A 16,985-nucleotide genomic window follows, 5' to 3' on the forward strand; every position below is an offset into this window, starting at 1 on the left:
AGGCTGGGGCCCTTGCCTGAAACCCCAAACACACAATTAGCTGATTAAGAGGAGAGGCAGTGGCGTGCTGGGGCTCTGATGCTCTGCGGGGCTGTTCCAAATTACCCCATCAGGGGTGCTTGGAGGTTCCCAAGAGGGAAGACAGGGAGCGTGCACAGCCCCTCACATGGGTAAAGGTTTTCCAGGCTTGGAGAGGGAGCTTTTTCAGGAAGCCAGTCTGTGGCACGCTGCAGTATGGGAACAAGGCTGATAGAAATGCCAAAAGCAATGTGGAGCCTGCTGGACCACTTGCAAGCACCATGTCCCTGTGCAGATTGCAGCATCCAGAAGTCTGGGATCACTGCAGGTCACACCAGGTCCCATCTGTGTGTTAGAACAGGACCCAGCTGTGCCCCAGGGGCATTCAATGGCCAGATCCAGCACTCACAGCTCTCAGCTAAGAGGAGAAGATAGGAAAGGAGCTGTGTGAGAGGAGAGGGAAAAGAGAGGGAGAGCCACTCTCCTCTGGAGCCAGATGGGCTCTGCCTCCAGCCCTGAGGGCTGCCTGCTTGTCCCCAGCTCCCTAAACATGTCATGGTGCCCTTGGCAGCAGGGCAGAGGTATTTGGATTGATTCCTCTCCTCTCCTCTCCTCTCCTCTCCTCTCCTCTCCTCTCCTCTCCTCTCCTCTCCTCTCCTCTCCTCTCCTCTCCTCTCCTCTCCTCTCCTCTCCTCTCCTCTCCTCTCCTCTCCTCTCCTCTCCTCTCCTCTCCTCTCCTCTCCTCTCCTCTCCTCTCCTCTCCTCTCCTCTCCTCTCCTCTGACACAGCTTCATTGCTCACAGAGTGGCTCAGGAAGGCAGCAATCATCCCAGTGACAGCCCTGGTTAATGAAGTCGGCCTTCATTAGGCGTTTCCGTTCCACTTGAAAAGCTCCTCTGTGAGGATGCTCCACCGGCCTGTGGCAGAGATGGAGGATGTGGGGATGGCTGACGCTGCAGGGTGACAGCCAGGCTGGGCAGCAGGAGGGGCTGGCACTCCTGTGGGGCTGAGTGCATGTCCTGCAAGGTGCTGAGGGGTTACAAACCCACACCCTGCGCCCACCCAGAGTCCAAACCCAGCACTCCCCTCTCCAACACAGCCTCGATCCTTCTCCCCATTCCCCGGGGCCATCCTGCTCTCCAGAGCCCATCAGGGGGACAAGTCCTTGCACCAGGCTCCACTATCTGGCTACAGCCATGTCTCTGCTTAGGAAGGAGGGTCCCTGGAGAGTTGTGGGGTCAGACTCAGATGTTCTGGGACTGACAGGTGGAGCAGAGGGGATGAGCTGTGAGGGATGCCCACTGTCTGGGAGCTGGCTGGAGTGGTCCTGTGAAGAGGGTCATTTAGCTGATGCCTGCAAGAGTACTCCTAGATGAGAGAGCTCTAAATTGCTCAGCTATTATCTGTCCAGCAGGAGCACCCTCATCTCATCAGGGCCATGCTTGGCGAGCCTCCAGCTGCAGGAACAGGATCGAAAGACCCATGACTCCCTGCCCTGGCTGCTCTGCAGGGACCTGCCACTCCAAGGAAGGGCATCCCAGGATAAGCACAAGCTTGGGGAACACCTCGCTGCAGATCCAAGCCCTGGACTATGTCCCCTGGGCAAGATGGGCTGCTGCCTTCCTCCCTCCTCCTTTATGTCCCTGCTTCCCTCACCCCTGAACATCCCCCCCCAGCTCTTCATGGGGCATTTTAGCACTCAGACACTGTCAGACCACATCCTTTCTCTCTACTCCCTCCCCAGGTCTGAGCAGTTGTCTCCATCAGCTTTCCTCCCTTACTGTGGGGATGAAGGCAGCTTATGGAGGAGCAATGTGGGCAAATGGCTGTGCAAGGCAACAGGGTACTCAGCACCTCACACACTTTCCAAGGCTCCCCAGAGCCCAACCTGTAGGATAAGGGAACAGCCAAAGTGTGACTGCAGGACTACAGCATGGAACAGAGCAGCATGCAGCTCTGGAAGTGGGCAAGTGAAAGGATAGATGGGCAGGATCTAGGCTGCATCTTCTCCTTCCAGCAGCTGGGGAAGCTGGTAGGATTCATTGCCTGCTCAGAGATGCATGCCCAGCAGATCTGGGGCTGCTGTGGCTCAGCCCAGCAGATGTGGAGATGTGGCAGTGAGGTGGGAATGGCAGCAGACACAGATGAGGATGAGAAGGAAGCAGCACTCAGGTCAGGGTCCTGGAAAGAGCTAAAAACACCCTGGGAAGCACAATGTGCTCATGCTCTGGGAGAGGTTGTTGGATCAGGCTGGAGTGGGACCTCAGACCAAATCTGTGTCTGGACAAAGGAGGGATTCCTCCTATCCACACAAAGTGGTGCCTGGCCATGCCACAGCTTGAATCCTGCTGTGAATCCCAACAGACCTCGATTCCAAATTCCCCATTCCTGCGTGATTGACAGTAGACAGGTTCTACTCCAGGCTTTTGTGTTGGGGGATTTTTGAGTACCACAAAAGCTCTGGGGGGACTGTGGGGAGGCAGAGCAACACCAGTCCTTGCTCCCTGCCTTGTAAACAGGGCTGCTCAGTAATGATGTCCAGCAAGAGCTCTGCATTCTGGGATGGGAGGGAAAAGCTCAGAGCACAAAAGCTCGGTGCCACAGCCGTGAGGCACACAGCCAGCATCCGCGGTGTCTTAACCTACTTTGGGTTTGCTACTGCGTGGCTGCTGATGGGGACCAAAGGAGGGGCTGCACCCCTGTTGGGCACCATCTGGCAGCCCCTGCTTAGGGCACTCTGGCTGCTGAGGGAGGGGAAAAGCCAGGATGGTTCCTGTCCCCATCACCATCCCAAAAAACACAGCAGGATGAATTCAGGGAGGAGGGAGCAGTCACCACCCTGTCGCCAATTTGCAATGGCAATGGCACTGCAGCCTCACACACACACACACACACACACACACACACACACACACACCTGGCAAGGTGTCCCCACACATTGGTGGGGACAGGACTGGGAGAGGGAACATATCAGAGCAGCCTAGGATCCTCCAGGATCAAGCTCTCCATGGGAAGCAGTTTTAAACCTTTGGGGTAGGTGGCACAGGGCTCCAGCTGCCCTCCACCCTCGGTTTGAGCTGCAGGGAGCTGGGGGCTGCGGGGATCCATGGCTGAGCTGTCAGGGCGTGGCACCACCCGAGGACAGCTGCATCAATGCAGGCAGTGAATGGCAGTGCCAGCGACCTGGCCTTGATGTGGGAACACGATGGACAGCCATCAGCATCCTGCACAGCCCTGACTGATGACCAGGAGCGTGATGGACAACCATCAATGAGCCTGTGTGAATGTCCAGGAGCAGGGATGGACAACTGTGAGTGGACATGAAGGACAGCCATCAGCAGGTGGCCCTGAGAGGTGCTGTCTGCAGCCAGCACCAGGAGCCTTCCTGTTTGGTTGCCAGTGGAGAGCAGGATCATGTCTGCAACTGGGATCAGCTCCATGGATAAGATCCTGAGCTCCTGCATGGACCCCACACTTATGGGGGGTATGGGCTGTGCAGGGAGCCAGGCATGGTCTGCCTTGCTCACAGGTTCGCTCTTGCGCCGTTTATTCCAGGTGATGGGCGATGCTGTGCCATTCTCTGCCTGCAGTCTGACACGGCAGCCCTTCAGGCAGCCAGTTTTTATCCAATTTCATGCTGACTTTGGTATCATCCTTCCCTCCTGAAACAGCTGCCATGAGGGGAGTCGATGCCTCTCCGAACCCTCCCCGCAGCGCATCAACACTATTATCTCCATCAGCCAAACTTGCAATCTCCTGAAAAAAGATACCTCGCTATTTTGACAAGTTCTCCTCTCCATCACCCCACGCCGGCTGGCGCAGGCGCGCCGCGGCCGCCGTTCCTGCCAAAATTTCGGGACCCCGTGGCTCGCTCCCTGCGTGCCCACGGCAGGGCAGACCCCCGGGCCGTGTCCCCCCGGGGGCGGCGGCTGCGGGCCGGGCAGCAGCAGCCGCAGATGGCGAGCGAGCCCACACGCCGCAGCAGCCAGTGACCTACACGCGGGCGTCATGCGAGATCTGGGAGCGGGGAAGAGGAGCTGACGAAAATGCACATTCCCGCTGCAGCTCAGCTCTCACCTCCGCCCCTGCAGCCCTCCTCCAGCAGACCGGCGCTGCCGGCTCCCGTCGGGAGCCTCCCCAGCCTGTTGCCGGCGGTGCCGCTCCAGTGAGCAGCCAGCCGCGCCGTGGCTTTCCGGGGAGGACAGGGGACTGACTGTGTCCTCCTCCTCCTCCTCCCCAGAGGGTGCGAGACGATCCTTAATCCGGCACAGGATGTCCTTGTCCTGGGCCTGGCTCTGGTTCTGGGGCACGGCGCACCTGCCTGCAGCGGGATCCCCAAGGCCTTGGGCAGCTGGAGCAGGAGCGGGGCTGCAGCTCCTCCTTGCCTCTGCTTTTCCAGGAAGCGCTGCGCTCGGCCCCGGGACTGCCCTCCCCTCAGAGGCACTAAAAGCTTTCAGAGCCTGCCCGCACACTCCTCCCCAGCCCTCTGGGGCCAGGGTTCGTCTCTGGAGATGTTTCCCGCGGGCCTCCCTTGCGGTGGATGCCTTCCTTGGCATCCACTTTCTCCACCCCACGGCCATCCCAGCACCTTTCCACCGTGCTCCCCAGAACAAACAATGCCAAATGTGATTCACCCTAAAGGAAAGCATTCCTGAGGAAGGATGGAGCACAGAGAGGCACTTTGGGCCAGGGCAGGGCACCCAGAGGCTGCATTAAGGCTCCTGCAGCTTATGGAGTGAAGCAAGGCAGGACCTGACAGCCACAAGCAGAAAACAGATAAATCCTGTCTCCAGCCTGGCTCTGTGCATGCCCAGCCATGGGAGAGAGAGCCATGGACTGGCTCAGATCGCAGCACAGCACCCAGATGCTGCTTTTCCCAGCCTCTGGATCTGTTTGCAGCTGACATGAGCTGCAGATGGTCTCAGCTTACTCCCAGGTGAGCCGTGGGAAGGGTCTGCAATGAAGATATGGGTATTGTGGGATCATTGTCAGTGCTCTTAGGACTACAGAGGGCTGGCACAGCGTGTGGAATAGCAGCCAAGGGTCAAGAACCATTGTGGCACCAGCATGTGGCACCAGCATGTGGCACCAGCATGTGGAACCTGGTCCCCTCAGGGCTGCCCTGTCCCAGTGACCTGCTCCTGGGCATGCAGAGCACTCCGGGGGTGTTGGATACTGCATCCACCACAGGTCTGGATTTTTTTGGGATGTAGAAGACCTCAGGGATGGTGCTTTCCATCTTCCAGAAGCTAGGAAGCTTCAGTCATCAAATGGTTCTTAATCCCAGATCTCCCACTCCATGCTCCCCATGCTCTCTGTGTGGGAAAGGTGACATCTCTCCCTCTCCACTGCTGCTCACTGCTGTCCACACATCCACTGTTCTGTGGGGCTGGCAGACCTGGAGCCTGCTAGGACCTGCTAGGATGTCGGGCTGGGATGAGGGGCTCCCCCCAGGCAGTATCCTGGGGACAGGAACAGTGCAGTGGGGCTGAGCAGAGCTTCCCCATGTCCTAGTCAGAACAGCACGTGCTGTGTCCAGCCTGGCCAAGGAGCAGGGCAGCCCTGCAGCATCCCCACTGCCCAGGCCCCTCTGCTCTCACCTTCAGCATGTATCCCAGGTCTGGATGGAAAGTGCTCCTAGGAGGGCTCCGAGTCTGTTTCACCCTAAATCATCACCTGTCTATTCCGGAAGGGAAAAGTGCAGCCCCTCCAGTAAGGTGTGAGGGGGCTGTGTCCATCTCCACCAAGCTGATGGGGGGCAGATGGGGATGCATGTGGACCAGACATTCTGCCTTCAGACATGCTGCATTAGAGCTGTGCCTTTTTCTCCCCACCAGCCTCCTCTCTCCTGCCCCATCACCTCCTCCCAACCCCCTGTGAGCCCCCAGCCCTGCTGCAGCCCTGTGGTGTCCCCCCAGGGGACAAGTCCTGGGGACTGGAAGAACAAAAACCCCGTGTTTTGCACTGAGCTGGGCACAGAGGGCTGCATGTAGCCAGCAGCCACCATGCCCCTGCTGCACCACGGTGTGGGAAGGACAGCCTGCCTGCAACACTGACCAGCAGACATTGGGTTAAAGCAGGTGCAGGTAGCCCGTGACTGAGGCACCGGTCTGGGGAAGACCCCGCAGCGGGGGCAGATGAGACCTTTGCTCATCCTTGGATGCAGTCCCACCTCTGTAATCCTTGAGGTTTTTTCTGAGAAAGGCGGTTCAACCCAGGGGGCCAAAGGAGATGCAGGGAAAGCTTTTATTGGTATCTTCCAGCACACGTCAGCCCGGTTAAAAAAAAATCTTCGTTTCTCGGAGAGCTTTTTAACACGGCTCGGGCAGCAATTGGTACAGGGACGGCAAACCAGGCTGCATCTGCTCAGCCCCAGTCACAAGCTCCCTGCTTCCTCTGAGCGTGTGTGTGTGTGTGTGTGTGTGTGTGTGCGCGCGCGCTAGACACAGGCATCCGCTCCCAGCATCTCGCTGCCTCCTGCATCCTCCGGCAGCAAGTGCAGGGCTCTGGCTTCCCGGGTACCACCCTCGCTGCTCCATCCCCTGGCAGGGATTTGCACGCGGGGCACGGCATGCGGTGAGCGCCCGCGGGAGGAGAGGGGCTCGTGGCCAGAAGCAGCGGCGATGGGCATCGTGTGGACTGCTGTCTAGGGCTCGTGTTCCCAGACCGACCCTGATCCTGGTAAGTGGGGGGGTTTTTTTTTTGCATTTTAGGCGCTTTGCTGGGTGCGTAGCATGGGCTGTCCACACATTGTGTCGCCCTTCAGTGGGCTCCCCCACTGCCCCCAGGATCCTGGAGTCAGGGACCAGAGCTCCTGGGATGGGATGCCTGGGAGTGGGGATGAGGGTGGGGTGAGAGGGTCCTGCCCAGGCATCGGGGTCCTCATGTGGGTACTGGGGAGAGGGGCTGGGGAGGGAGAAGAGAAGGAGAAGTGCAGAGCTGGGCAGGAGCTGTGTCTGCTGCAGAGGAAGGGACTCTGCTGTCACGGCATTTTCATCCCCCTCTGGGAGATGAAAGAGTGCGACACACCTATGAAATCTGTCATAGCGCAGCAGGATGGGCAACCTGATCTGGCAGGGAGAACAGACACTGGCTTGGTGATCCCAGGACTGGGACACAGCACCCCCACACACACACCCGACATCCCCACTGGACTCCCACAGCCCTGCAGAGGGTGGGAGGGACCATCAGCCACGGACCTCTCTGCCCCATGGCAAATAGATCATCTCGCAGCAGCAGTCCCAGCAGTGCCACAGCTCTGGCATGTGCTGTCTCTCCGGGAGAGGGGACAAGAGCATGCTGCCAGACCCCCGTGGCCATCTGCAGCCAGCTCAAGGAGGTGGAATGCAATGTCCCCTAAGCAGAGCCTGCTGCCTTCACAGCCTGGCCCCCTCACTCCGGGCAGGCAGCAACTGGCAGGGTGTGCAGAGATGTGCAAGAGCCATGGCAGAGCCATGGCAGCTCCTCCCAGCCCTGCTTCCTGCCCTTCGGACCGAGACCTGGGACCGGGCTGCCATGGGCTCTGAGGTCCCGGGGTTCTCCTCCCTCCTGGTACCCCACCCCCCTGCCCCCAGGCTCCCTAATGCTGCTCTAAGTAAGGCACAGCACTGCAGGGCAAAAGACCCAGCAGCCTGGTGAGGGCAGGGAGGAGGCCGGGCCCCCTGGCAGCCTGTGGGTACCAGGCACATCCTTCCCCCCCGACTGGGGAGCCAGCTCCTGGCACACGAGGGGGTTCTGGTCCCTGCACACCCCTGATGCATCCCCGTGAGAGTGTGTGCCAGCCCAAGCACCCGCTGACCCTTCATTTGCTGGGAGGGCCTTTCACCGAGGGCCACTGCGGGGCAGGTAACAGTCAGTCCTACAAACCCTGTGGCTCCACACCCCCACCTCCCCCGGCCACCACTGCACACCACAACAGCTCACCCTGCACCCACTGCCCCCGAGAAGCACCCACCCCACACCCCCAGCTGCCACAGCCGCCACCCCACTCCCACAGCTGCTGCAACATCCCTGCACCCACAGCCACCACCCACCCCCTGCCCACAGCCTCTGCAACACCCTCCCTGGGCCGCAACAGCCGCCCCGCACTGCCAGCCACACTCACCCCGAAACACATCCATCCACCCCTCGCGCCTCATCCGCCCTGCAACACATCCAGCCCTAACAAACACACCCCCCTGCATCCGTCCCGCGCTCCCAGCCGCCACACCGCCCCGGCTGCGCCCACCTGTGTGTCACTCGCTGCCACCCACACTAACCCGGCACCCCGCAGCCCCAGCACAAGCCACGTGTGCTCTGCCATGGGAGAGAGGTTTTGCAGCCATGCAGGGACCGCTGGCTCTGCTTGCATCTGGATGCTCTGCCCTGTTTCCTTCTCCCGGGGTGCCTCCGTGCTAGCCACCAGCTCTCTCCCCATTCGCATCTAACACAGGCTTAATTCTCACTCCAGCTGCACCAGCCTCGCTTCCATGCCTCAGTTTCCCCATGTAGAGAGGAGCATGAAGCTGGGAAAGATGTGTCCATGTGTACTAAGAGGATGAAGTGCTTTCTGGCTCAGTGTTTTGCTGCAGGAATGAAGCAGTAAGGAGCAAATCCAAAAGAGAAGAGTGAGGGGAAGGGGTGTTGCCCAAGGGTCAGAGCAGGGGTGCAGGGGTTGGGGGCAATGGAAGGGAAGGGGTTGGGAAGTTTCCCACCACCCACTGTGACAGCCCCCGGTGCTGGCAGGGCTCGGTGGAGCCGGGTGTTTGCAGGCAGCTCCTGCCTGTGCCCAGATTTAGCTCCTCTGTGGGGGCGACCTAAAAATAGCCCCACGGTGCAGCCTGGCAGCAAGGTCGAGGCCCCCGCACCTCTTAGGTCACGATGAGACAGGTGGTGGCTCTGTTTGCCTCAGGGGGTGGACACAAATAGCACTGGAGACACCTTCCCCCAAGGACATGTGGGGACGCAGGGGCTGCTCAGGTTTCTGGGCTGCTATGGGGCAATACTGCCCCTGGCCCTCCCTTCCCCAGGAGAAGGGCGACTCCTGAAGTCTGGCATGCCTCCAGGTCATCCCAGGTTCTATGTGAGGGTGAAGTCCCACCCCACAAAGCCAGGTCAGGCAGGGCAAAAAGGGGTCAGGACAGTGCAGAGCAAGTTTGGGGTATCTGGGGAGCCATGGGGCCTGTGGAAAGGCAGTGGAGTCTGGGGACTGAGTTCAGGGTGAAGCCATTCAGCCCTGGATGTGCAGGCAGGGTCCAGCTGTGCAGCACTAGCAGGTGCAGGGGGACCAGCAGAGCTGAGAACAAACACAAGTCATGACAGAAGTGAAATTGTCCAGGCTCCAGGCACACAGTACACAGTGGCAGAAGGCACTCGGGGTAGGCTTGGAAGAGGACAAGAAGCAGGGAGGTGGGCTGGGATCTTGCAGAAGCAGTGCAGTGCAGGTGGGTGACTATGAACACACAGGAGAACAAGGTTTGGGGGGGAATACAGAAAGTCCACACGCCAGCCACCCTTCTGTCGCCCAGGCTGCCCCACTGCACTGCAGGGTGGCTGGGGCTGGGGCATCCAGAGCTCAGCAGCATCATGGGGAGAAGCTGCCAGCATGCTGGGATGAGGAACACCAGCATGGGTACCAGGGAGACTGGCGTGCTGTGGGCCACACACCTCTTTTCACTCTTCTCTGTGAGCCTAGACCCTCTGGACCCTCTCCTCCCCACTTCTACCCAAACCTTGGGCAGGAGTAGGCCTGGATCTGGTCAACACTCGGTGGTGCAGGGACCTACAAAGGCAGATCTTGGGGGGATTTCCCTGTGACTTCTCCGACTCTCTCGCTCGCAGGCAGAGCTGCAATGCTGCCCAGCAGCAGAGCTGATCCTGACCACGGCAGACGTGATCCTGAGCCAGCCAGGCAGAGGGTGGTGGCACGGCGAGGAGGTAGAAACACCCCGGTGTTTTCCTTCCCACCGGCACAGCCGCAGAGATGCTGCTGCTGTGGCTTGGACACGTGCCTCCAGCTCTGCCCCGCTCCCACCTTTGCAAAGCCCCAGGAGCTGAAGAAGGCCGGGCACCAGCTCCGAGCCAGGCGCTGCGGCCACCAGGTGCAGATACCCCAGCCCACACAGGCGCCCGCTGCTGGGACCCCCACGCGCAGGACGGGGCCCACACGTGTTGCATCCCCGGCTCAGCGCGTGGGAATCCGCAGGCAGATGGTCCCGCGGTGGTGGGGAGAGGCTGGGAAATCACATGCGTGTGCACGCAGTGGTGTTTGCCGCCTGCCAGCATGCTCTGCTCCGCTCCGCTCGGCCCTGCTGCTGCGGGGTACCTGTAATTACCCTGACCAGGCTCCCTGCCACAGCAGTGCCCGCGGTGTCGAGTCCTCCCGCAGGCAGTGAGATCCCGGCGGTGTGCACGCGTGCTGCTAATTATCCCGCTACCTGGGGACTTCCCTGCCGGGGCTGGCGGGGCAGGAGATTGCTGCTCCAATCTCCCTGCTTCGCCTCCCGGTCCCTGGGCACCAGCTGGAAGTGCCTCTTTGCTGCAGCCTAGAATTAGAGAATAATTAAGGCTGGAAAAGACCTCTAAGATCATCTACTCCAACCATTAACCCAACACTGCCAAGGCCACCTCTAAACCACATCCCTAAGTGCCATGTCTACACCATTTTTAAACACTTCCAGAGACAGTGATTCCACCACTGCCCAGGGCAGTATCTTCCATAGTGTAACCCCAGCATGGCATGAGGGAAGCCCTCATGTGAAGTGATGCTGTGCCCCATGATGCTGGAGCCCAAATTCTGCTTCTCTCCAGCTTCAGCTCACACCCAGTGAGACAGTGTCCAGCTTAGGCTGCTGCTGTTGGCCTCCCCTTGTTTATCCTTAGGTGATCTTCCCCTAGCACTGAAGCTAAAGCTTCTTGGGACCTGTGTGCCCCTGTCCCATACATTGCTTCCCTTCCCTCTTGCACCCTCACAGTCCTCCTACAGCGGGCCCAGCCTCCCCAAGTGGCTCCTGGCAGTGTGCAGGATGCCCAGTGATCACAGCAGCAGCACACACACAAACATGTGAGTGCAAGAAGAGGCAGCTGAGTGAAGAGGAATTTAAGGAAGGTGAGGGGTCAGCACCAGACCTGCCACAACCTAGTCCTGGGCAGAGCTGCAGGGAGGACATCTTTCACCCTTGACTGGCCACAGAGATTGTCTTCAAGGCAGAAAGGAGATGCATGCAATGAGAAGGGTTACAGCTGGTCCTACTCCCTCTGGGTTTTACTGATCTGGCATGGAAGAGGCCTGGATGTTTCTTGTTAAGCTGGAGTCTATAGAGCAAGGGTGGGGAGGCACCCCCAAACCATCTCCCTGCCTTCTGTCCCACTCCCCCACCCACTCAGACCCTCCATGGCCAGGAATCCATCTCCCCACAGCCACCACCATGATCCCAGTGTCAGCTTGTCACAAAGCCCTCACTTCTCCCCGCCCTGAGCTGCTCCTCATGCAGCTGGGGGAAAACCACCGGGACACCCTCTTGGGGGTCAGGGACATAGCACCTTCCTTCCCACCACAGAGCCATGGGGGTGCTGATGTCCAGGAGGCAGACGGTGGAGAGGGTGCAGAAGGTCAGCCTGGCCGTGTCAGCCTTCAAGGATGGGCTGCGGGAGCAGCCATCGACACGGCGTCGGGCGGAGGCGGGGACTGCACGCCAGGGGACGCTGGAGCAGGAGGTGCAAGAGGGAGAGGAGGAAGCGCTGGCAGGACCTTCCCAGCCGGAGGAGAGCAGCGCCAGCAAGGCAGCCTGGGAGCGGCTGCGGGATGGCCGGGGCGTGGAGCCAGAGGAGTTCGACCGGGCCAACAGGTTCACGCCACCAGCCTTCATCCGGCCCAAGAGGGAGCTCCACGACGATGAGCCCCCGGACATCAGCCTGGAGCAGAGGGAGCAGGTGAGCTGATGGAACCACAAAGACAGCGTGGGAGGGATGGGGACAGGGCTGGAGGTGCACAAGCACCTGGGGGTCTGCCAGGGAGTGACAGTCTCCCTGGGCAAAGCCCTGCGGAGGTGGCTCAGAGGGGTAGAGTGCCAGTAGCCAGGCTGGGCGGGTGGAGGTGCCACACTGGGAGGGGGGTGCAACTGTTCAGATGTGCCCTGGAGGCACCCTGGGGTGTCTTGAAAAGGAGAAGTCACTGCTGGGCACAGGCAGTTCTAGGTCTGGGGAAGAGAGGACAATTTGATCTACATGTTCGTCCACCTACAGTCAACCAGCTTGCAACTCAAGCCGTCCCTCCATACCCACAACCCCTACATCCCTGCCCGTCTACAACCCAACAGCTTATCCACCCATGCCCTCAATCTCACAACCCACCCATCCACACCCACAGCCTTACCCACACAGCCACCCACCCAAGCCTACACCCCAGCCCACCTACACCCTTATATAGCACCATAAAGGCATGGAATATCCTGAGTCAGAAGGGACCCACAAGGATTTTGAAGTCCAGCTCCTGGCCATAGACAGGACACCACACGAATCACACCATGTACCTGAGAGTATTGTCCAGGCTTGGTGCTGTGACCACTGCCCTGGGGAGCCTGTTCCAGTGTCCAACCACACCCTGAGCCTAAATTGCCCAGGGTACCTAAATAATATACCCAGGTTAGTATCTCTTTGGAAGTGGAAATGGAAATGTGTGGAAAACCTTACAGCTTATCCATCAACACTTACAGCCCTAAAGAGCAGCCAGTGTACAACCCTACAGTCCAGCCACCCACATGTAACACACTGCAGAGAACCTACGACTCCACAGTCCCACCAACCATACACAGCCGTACACAAACACCCACCATTCATCCCCACAAACACACCCACCCTCCTCTAACTTGACCAGCCACGTCCATGACAACAACCTCTTCCCTATGCCAGCCCCACATATTCCCAGCTTTCCCCCCAGCATCCACCCCCACCTGCAAAGCACCGCCCAGCTCGAGAAGCCAAGCCCCTGCCCACACTGCTCTGCTGAGCATGTGCCCATCCCTGCCCAGATCCTGAATGATGAGATGTGTGAGATCTGTGAGGTGTGGACGGCCGAGAGCCTCTTCCCCTGCCGCATCTGCCACCGGGTGTACCACGACGGCTGCCTGCGCCGCATGGGGTACCTGCAGAAGGACAGCGCCGTGGAGGTGACGGAGACGGCGCACACCGAGACGGGCTGGAGCTGCTACTACTGCGTGAGTGCCTGCACTGGGGGACACCAGGCTGCTGCAAGGGGGTGGGTGCTCCCCAGGGAACTGTGCCCCACACGGACATGAGCGGGGTCCCACCTCACAGCCTGCTCTGGGGCAATGGGGGACATGCTGCTGTCCGGTTCCCACCACCCACCTTGGCTTGACAGGGTCACCAGACACAGGGCACAGTGGCCCTTTGCCACCTCCCCACCTCTGCAGCCCTGCAGCTCCCCAGGACCTTGGCGCAGGATGTGACACTGTGGGCACATGAGGTGCTGTAGCAGAGCTGGGATGGCCAAAGCCCGGGGGCATGGAGCCACCCCACTGCAGCACCCTTGGGTGGCACAGCACATCTCTCTGGGTGTCCTCACCCACTCGCCTTCAAGGGATCCTGATGCTGCCATTCAGAGGTGTGCTCCCTCACCCCATGTATTTTCCTCATGGCTCCTCTCTGCCCCCCCACCCCAGGACAACCTCAATCTGTTGCTGACAGAGGAGGAGATGTACAGCCTGATGGAGACCCTGAGGAACTGCAAGATCATTCCAGGTGTGTACCCTCCATGCGGCGGGTCCCAGGTGGCTGCGGAAAGCAGCTGGGGAGGGGGGTCCCCCCTCCTTCCTGGGCACAGCACAGCCAATCTGTCCCCTGCAGAGAGCTGCCTGACCCTGGATGACTTCCTGCACTACAAACACCAAGTGCACAAGCAGCAGTTTGAGCGGACCATGCCTGAGGCACAGGAGGAGCAGGCAGCCCTGCAGTTCAACGCCCTGGACCCTGACAAGAAGGGGCACATTGAGTGGCAGGACTTCCTCTCCCACGAGTCCATCCAGCTGCTGCAGAAAATACGGCCACAGGTATGGTTGTGGCATCCAGGGCTTGCTCCCATGGCTGTCACACGTGGTCACAGCACCCAGGGCTGGCTACCACGGCCAGCAGCTGTGGCAGTGGCACCTAGGCCCAACATCCACAGCACCCATGGTCATGGCACCCAAAGCTGGCTCCTACAGCTGATGCCTCTGGCTGTGGCACCTGGGGCTGACTCCCATGGCCAGCACTCCTGGCCATGGTACTCAGGGTGGAGACCCCTAAGCTTTGGGAATGTAAGGAGGGAGGTTCCCACAGGATGCATGCTACACCTTCACTTCTCTGACCCCCTAGAATGCCCTTCTGCGGCTGCTGACACCCAAGGAGCGGGAGCGGGCACGGACAGCCTTCCTGGCCCTGGACCAGGACAATGATGGCTTCATCGGGGAGGCTGAGTGCCGCCAGGCCCGCCACACCTGGTTCCGCAAGCACCAAAAGGAGATGCTGTCCTGCAATGTCAGGTGAGGGGATGCCCACCCAGCTGGGACTCCCAACACAGTCCCAACACCTAGCAAAGGGGCTCAGCACAAAAATGGTTGCCCCCACTTCCCACCACCTCCCTCCCCTCCATGGCTCCTCAGCCCTGTGCACCCTCTTCCCCCACCACCACTATTTGGGGTGCAAGGAGCGGGGATGAAGAGCATCCTCCTCCCTGCCACAGCATCAGCCATGTGGGGCCCATATCAGAGGGCAGCCCCGCCAGCAGCAGGAACGGGAAGAGCCCGGAGAAGATCCTGCCAGCCACAAAGCAGGAGGAGACCAGGTGAGGCAGGGATGCTTAGGGGGATGGTGGACACCCCCATTTTGGGGGGAGACCCTGGGGGAGCAGTGTTGCCAGGGTGTCCAATGAGCCCACATTTGCCCGCAGGAGCATCGACTGGGCCGGATTCCTGCGGGAGAACGTCGCCTTCATCCTGGCCGCGCGCCCCAACAGCGCAGCCCTGCACCTGCAGCCCCTCGCCTAGACCCGGCCGCGCCTCGAGGGCGCGGCGCCACGCCCACCATGGTGACCTGCCCCGCCCTGCCCCGCGGGCACAGCCGGGCGCCCATTGGCTGGCAGGGAAGCGGCCGTGCTGCCCTATGCCCCGCCTCCCCCTTGGATTGGCTGTGAAGAGGACGGGCGCCAGGATCTGATTGGCTGAGGGAGCAGGAGCGGCTCTCGGGTCTCTGATTGGTGGGGGGAAGCAGGGCGGGGCAGGGCGTGTCCCCACTGTTCTCTGCGCCCTGCAGGGAGCACGGTGGGCAGGGTTCCTGTGCCCGGGGTCACCGTGGGGCACGAGGGGCAGGGAACACGCTGCCCTCATGACCCCTCTCCCCACAGCACCCAGGGACCTGCAGGGGCTGCCCTGGGTACTTGTGGGGTGACAGCAGAACCCAGTGTGTCCCCAGCCTCCCACAGCATCATGGGGCAGCACAGCTGAGCCTCTGCGTGCCACAGGCAGCACCCACGGGTCTGCGGCAAGCAGCGTCTCAGCTCATCAGCATGGTGGATCCTCAGGGGATGTGGCTGACTCCCTTTGGGGTCTTTCACATCCCTGCCCTGCTCCAGCAGGGGTTGGAGCCCAGTAGGTCTATTCTTGCATGCACAGCTCATGGCTGGAAGAGACAGTTTCCTGTCATGGCTCAACCCTTCCCTGCTGGCAACCAACTATTTAATGCCAACAGCGATGGTGTAGGAAGGAGCACTGGTAACAGAAAGCATCTGAGGGATAAGAAGTCAAGGTCAGATGTAGGGGGAGCCCTCCTATGCCTCTGATCTTGCCGGCAGCACTTCCCTGCGTCCCTCATCCCCCTCCTGTACCCCTGGTTCCAAGGGATGCTCTTCATTTGCTTGCCATTCCAGTCCCACACCAACCCTGTTCAGTCTCGCTCTCTACCCACCGCATCAAGTGGGCAGCCTTGCCTCGCTGGGAGCATTAGTGCTAGTGGTGGGGAGGAGGAGGCAGAGCCCCGAGCCCCCCGGGTGTCAGCTGCAGGGATGAGGCATTCACTGGGCCCGTTGGCAGCCCACAGTGATAGATGCACTCAGCCCACAGATGAAGGAGCAGGAAGCCCAGAAACCTTGCCCTGCACATGCCAGGGGTTGGGATGCCCAGGTCCCATGGCAGTCCCAGCAGCTGCTCCTGCCCCTCTAATCCCTTTCCCGCAGTGCCCTCAGCCTCTTCCTGCCTGGTGTGCCATGGCTCAGCCAGGAGGCCCTGGGGTGTACAGAGGCCAGGGGTGCACTTGCAGCAACCTGGTCACTCCCTCACCTCCATCCCCGATGCCCTGTGGGCATCATCCCAGTCAGCCCCTTCCCCCAGCCAGGGCACAGTTCCCCTCTCCAGGGTCTCCCCCACTGCAAGACCAGGAGGCGCACCAGTGCCACGACATCTTCCTCTACCACCCTGGCATGCCAGGCCAATGGGGATATTTTGGATGCCAGGTCCGAGATGTGGCCAGAGCGCCAATGGGGATATTTCGGATGCCAGGTCCGAGATGTGGCCAGAGCCATGGCGAGGAGGCGGCCGTGGGTGCGTGGGTTGCAACTCCCTATCTGTACTGAGATACATTCATTAAACAGCTGTGTCCAGCTAGCTTCTGTCTGGTGTGCTTACAGGTCTTCTGTGGGCATTTTTGGGCACCCACAGCTTCCTATTGTTTAAAATCCCACCTCAGGTCACTGTCCCATCAGGCAAGCTTGGCCTCCTGTCCCCAGAGTGTCCCACAGCAGTGACAGAGGGCAGCCAGCGTGGGCACCCAGGACCCAGCAAACTCAGGGTGCTGCATGTCTCCCCAGGAAAGCAGACAGTAAGGAGAGTGCATGGCTGATTGTGGAACCACTCCAAACACTGCAGTGAAAGGGACAGCCCTCCACAGGGATGAGTGTGATCTCCACCCTCAGAGGCACAGGATGATGAGAACTGAGCTCT

The 16,985-nt window shown here is 60.2% G+C and overlaps 1 protein-coding gene across 1 annotated transcript; it reads left to right on the forward strand.

The window, feature by feature from the left end:
- Window positions 1-6,330: 6,330 nt before the first annotated feature.
- Window positions 6,331-16,649, forward strand: PHF24 (PHD finger protein 24). Its single transcript, XM_064403576.1, has 8 exons — window positions 6,331-6,699; window positions 11,556-11,928; window positions 13,026-13,211; window positions 13,677-13,755; window positions 13,861-14,063; window positions 14,368-14,534; window positions 14,735-14,836; window positions 14,942-16,649. The coding sequence occupies exons 2-8, from the start codon at window positions 11,560-11,562 to the stop codon at window positions 15,036-15,038; spliced, it is 1,203 nt and encodes a 400-aa protein (XP_064259646.1). The 5' UTR covers window positions 6,331-6,699; window positions 11,556-11,559; the 3' UTR covers window positions 15,039-16,649.
- Window positions 16,650-16,985: the final 336 nt, after the last annotated feature.

Source organism: Passer domesticus, chromosome Z (assembly GCF_036417665.1).
Source record: "Passer domesticus isolate bPasDom1 chromosome Z, bPasDom1.hap1, whole genome shotgun sequence".
Lineage (NCBI taxonomy): Eukaryota > Metazoa > Chordata > Aves > Passeriformes > Passeridae > Passer > Passer domesticus.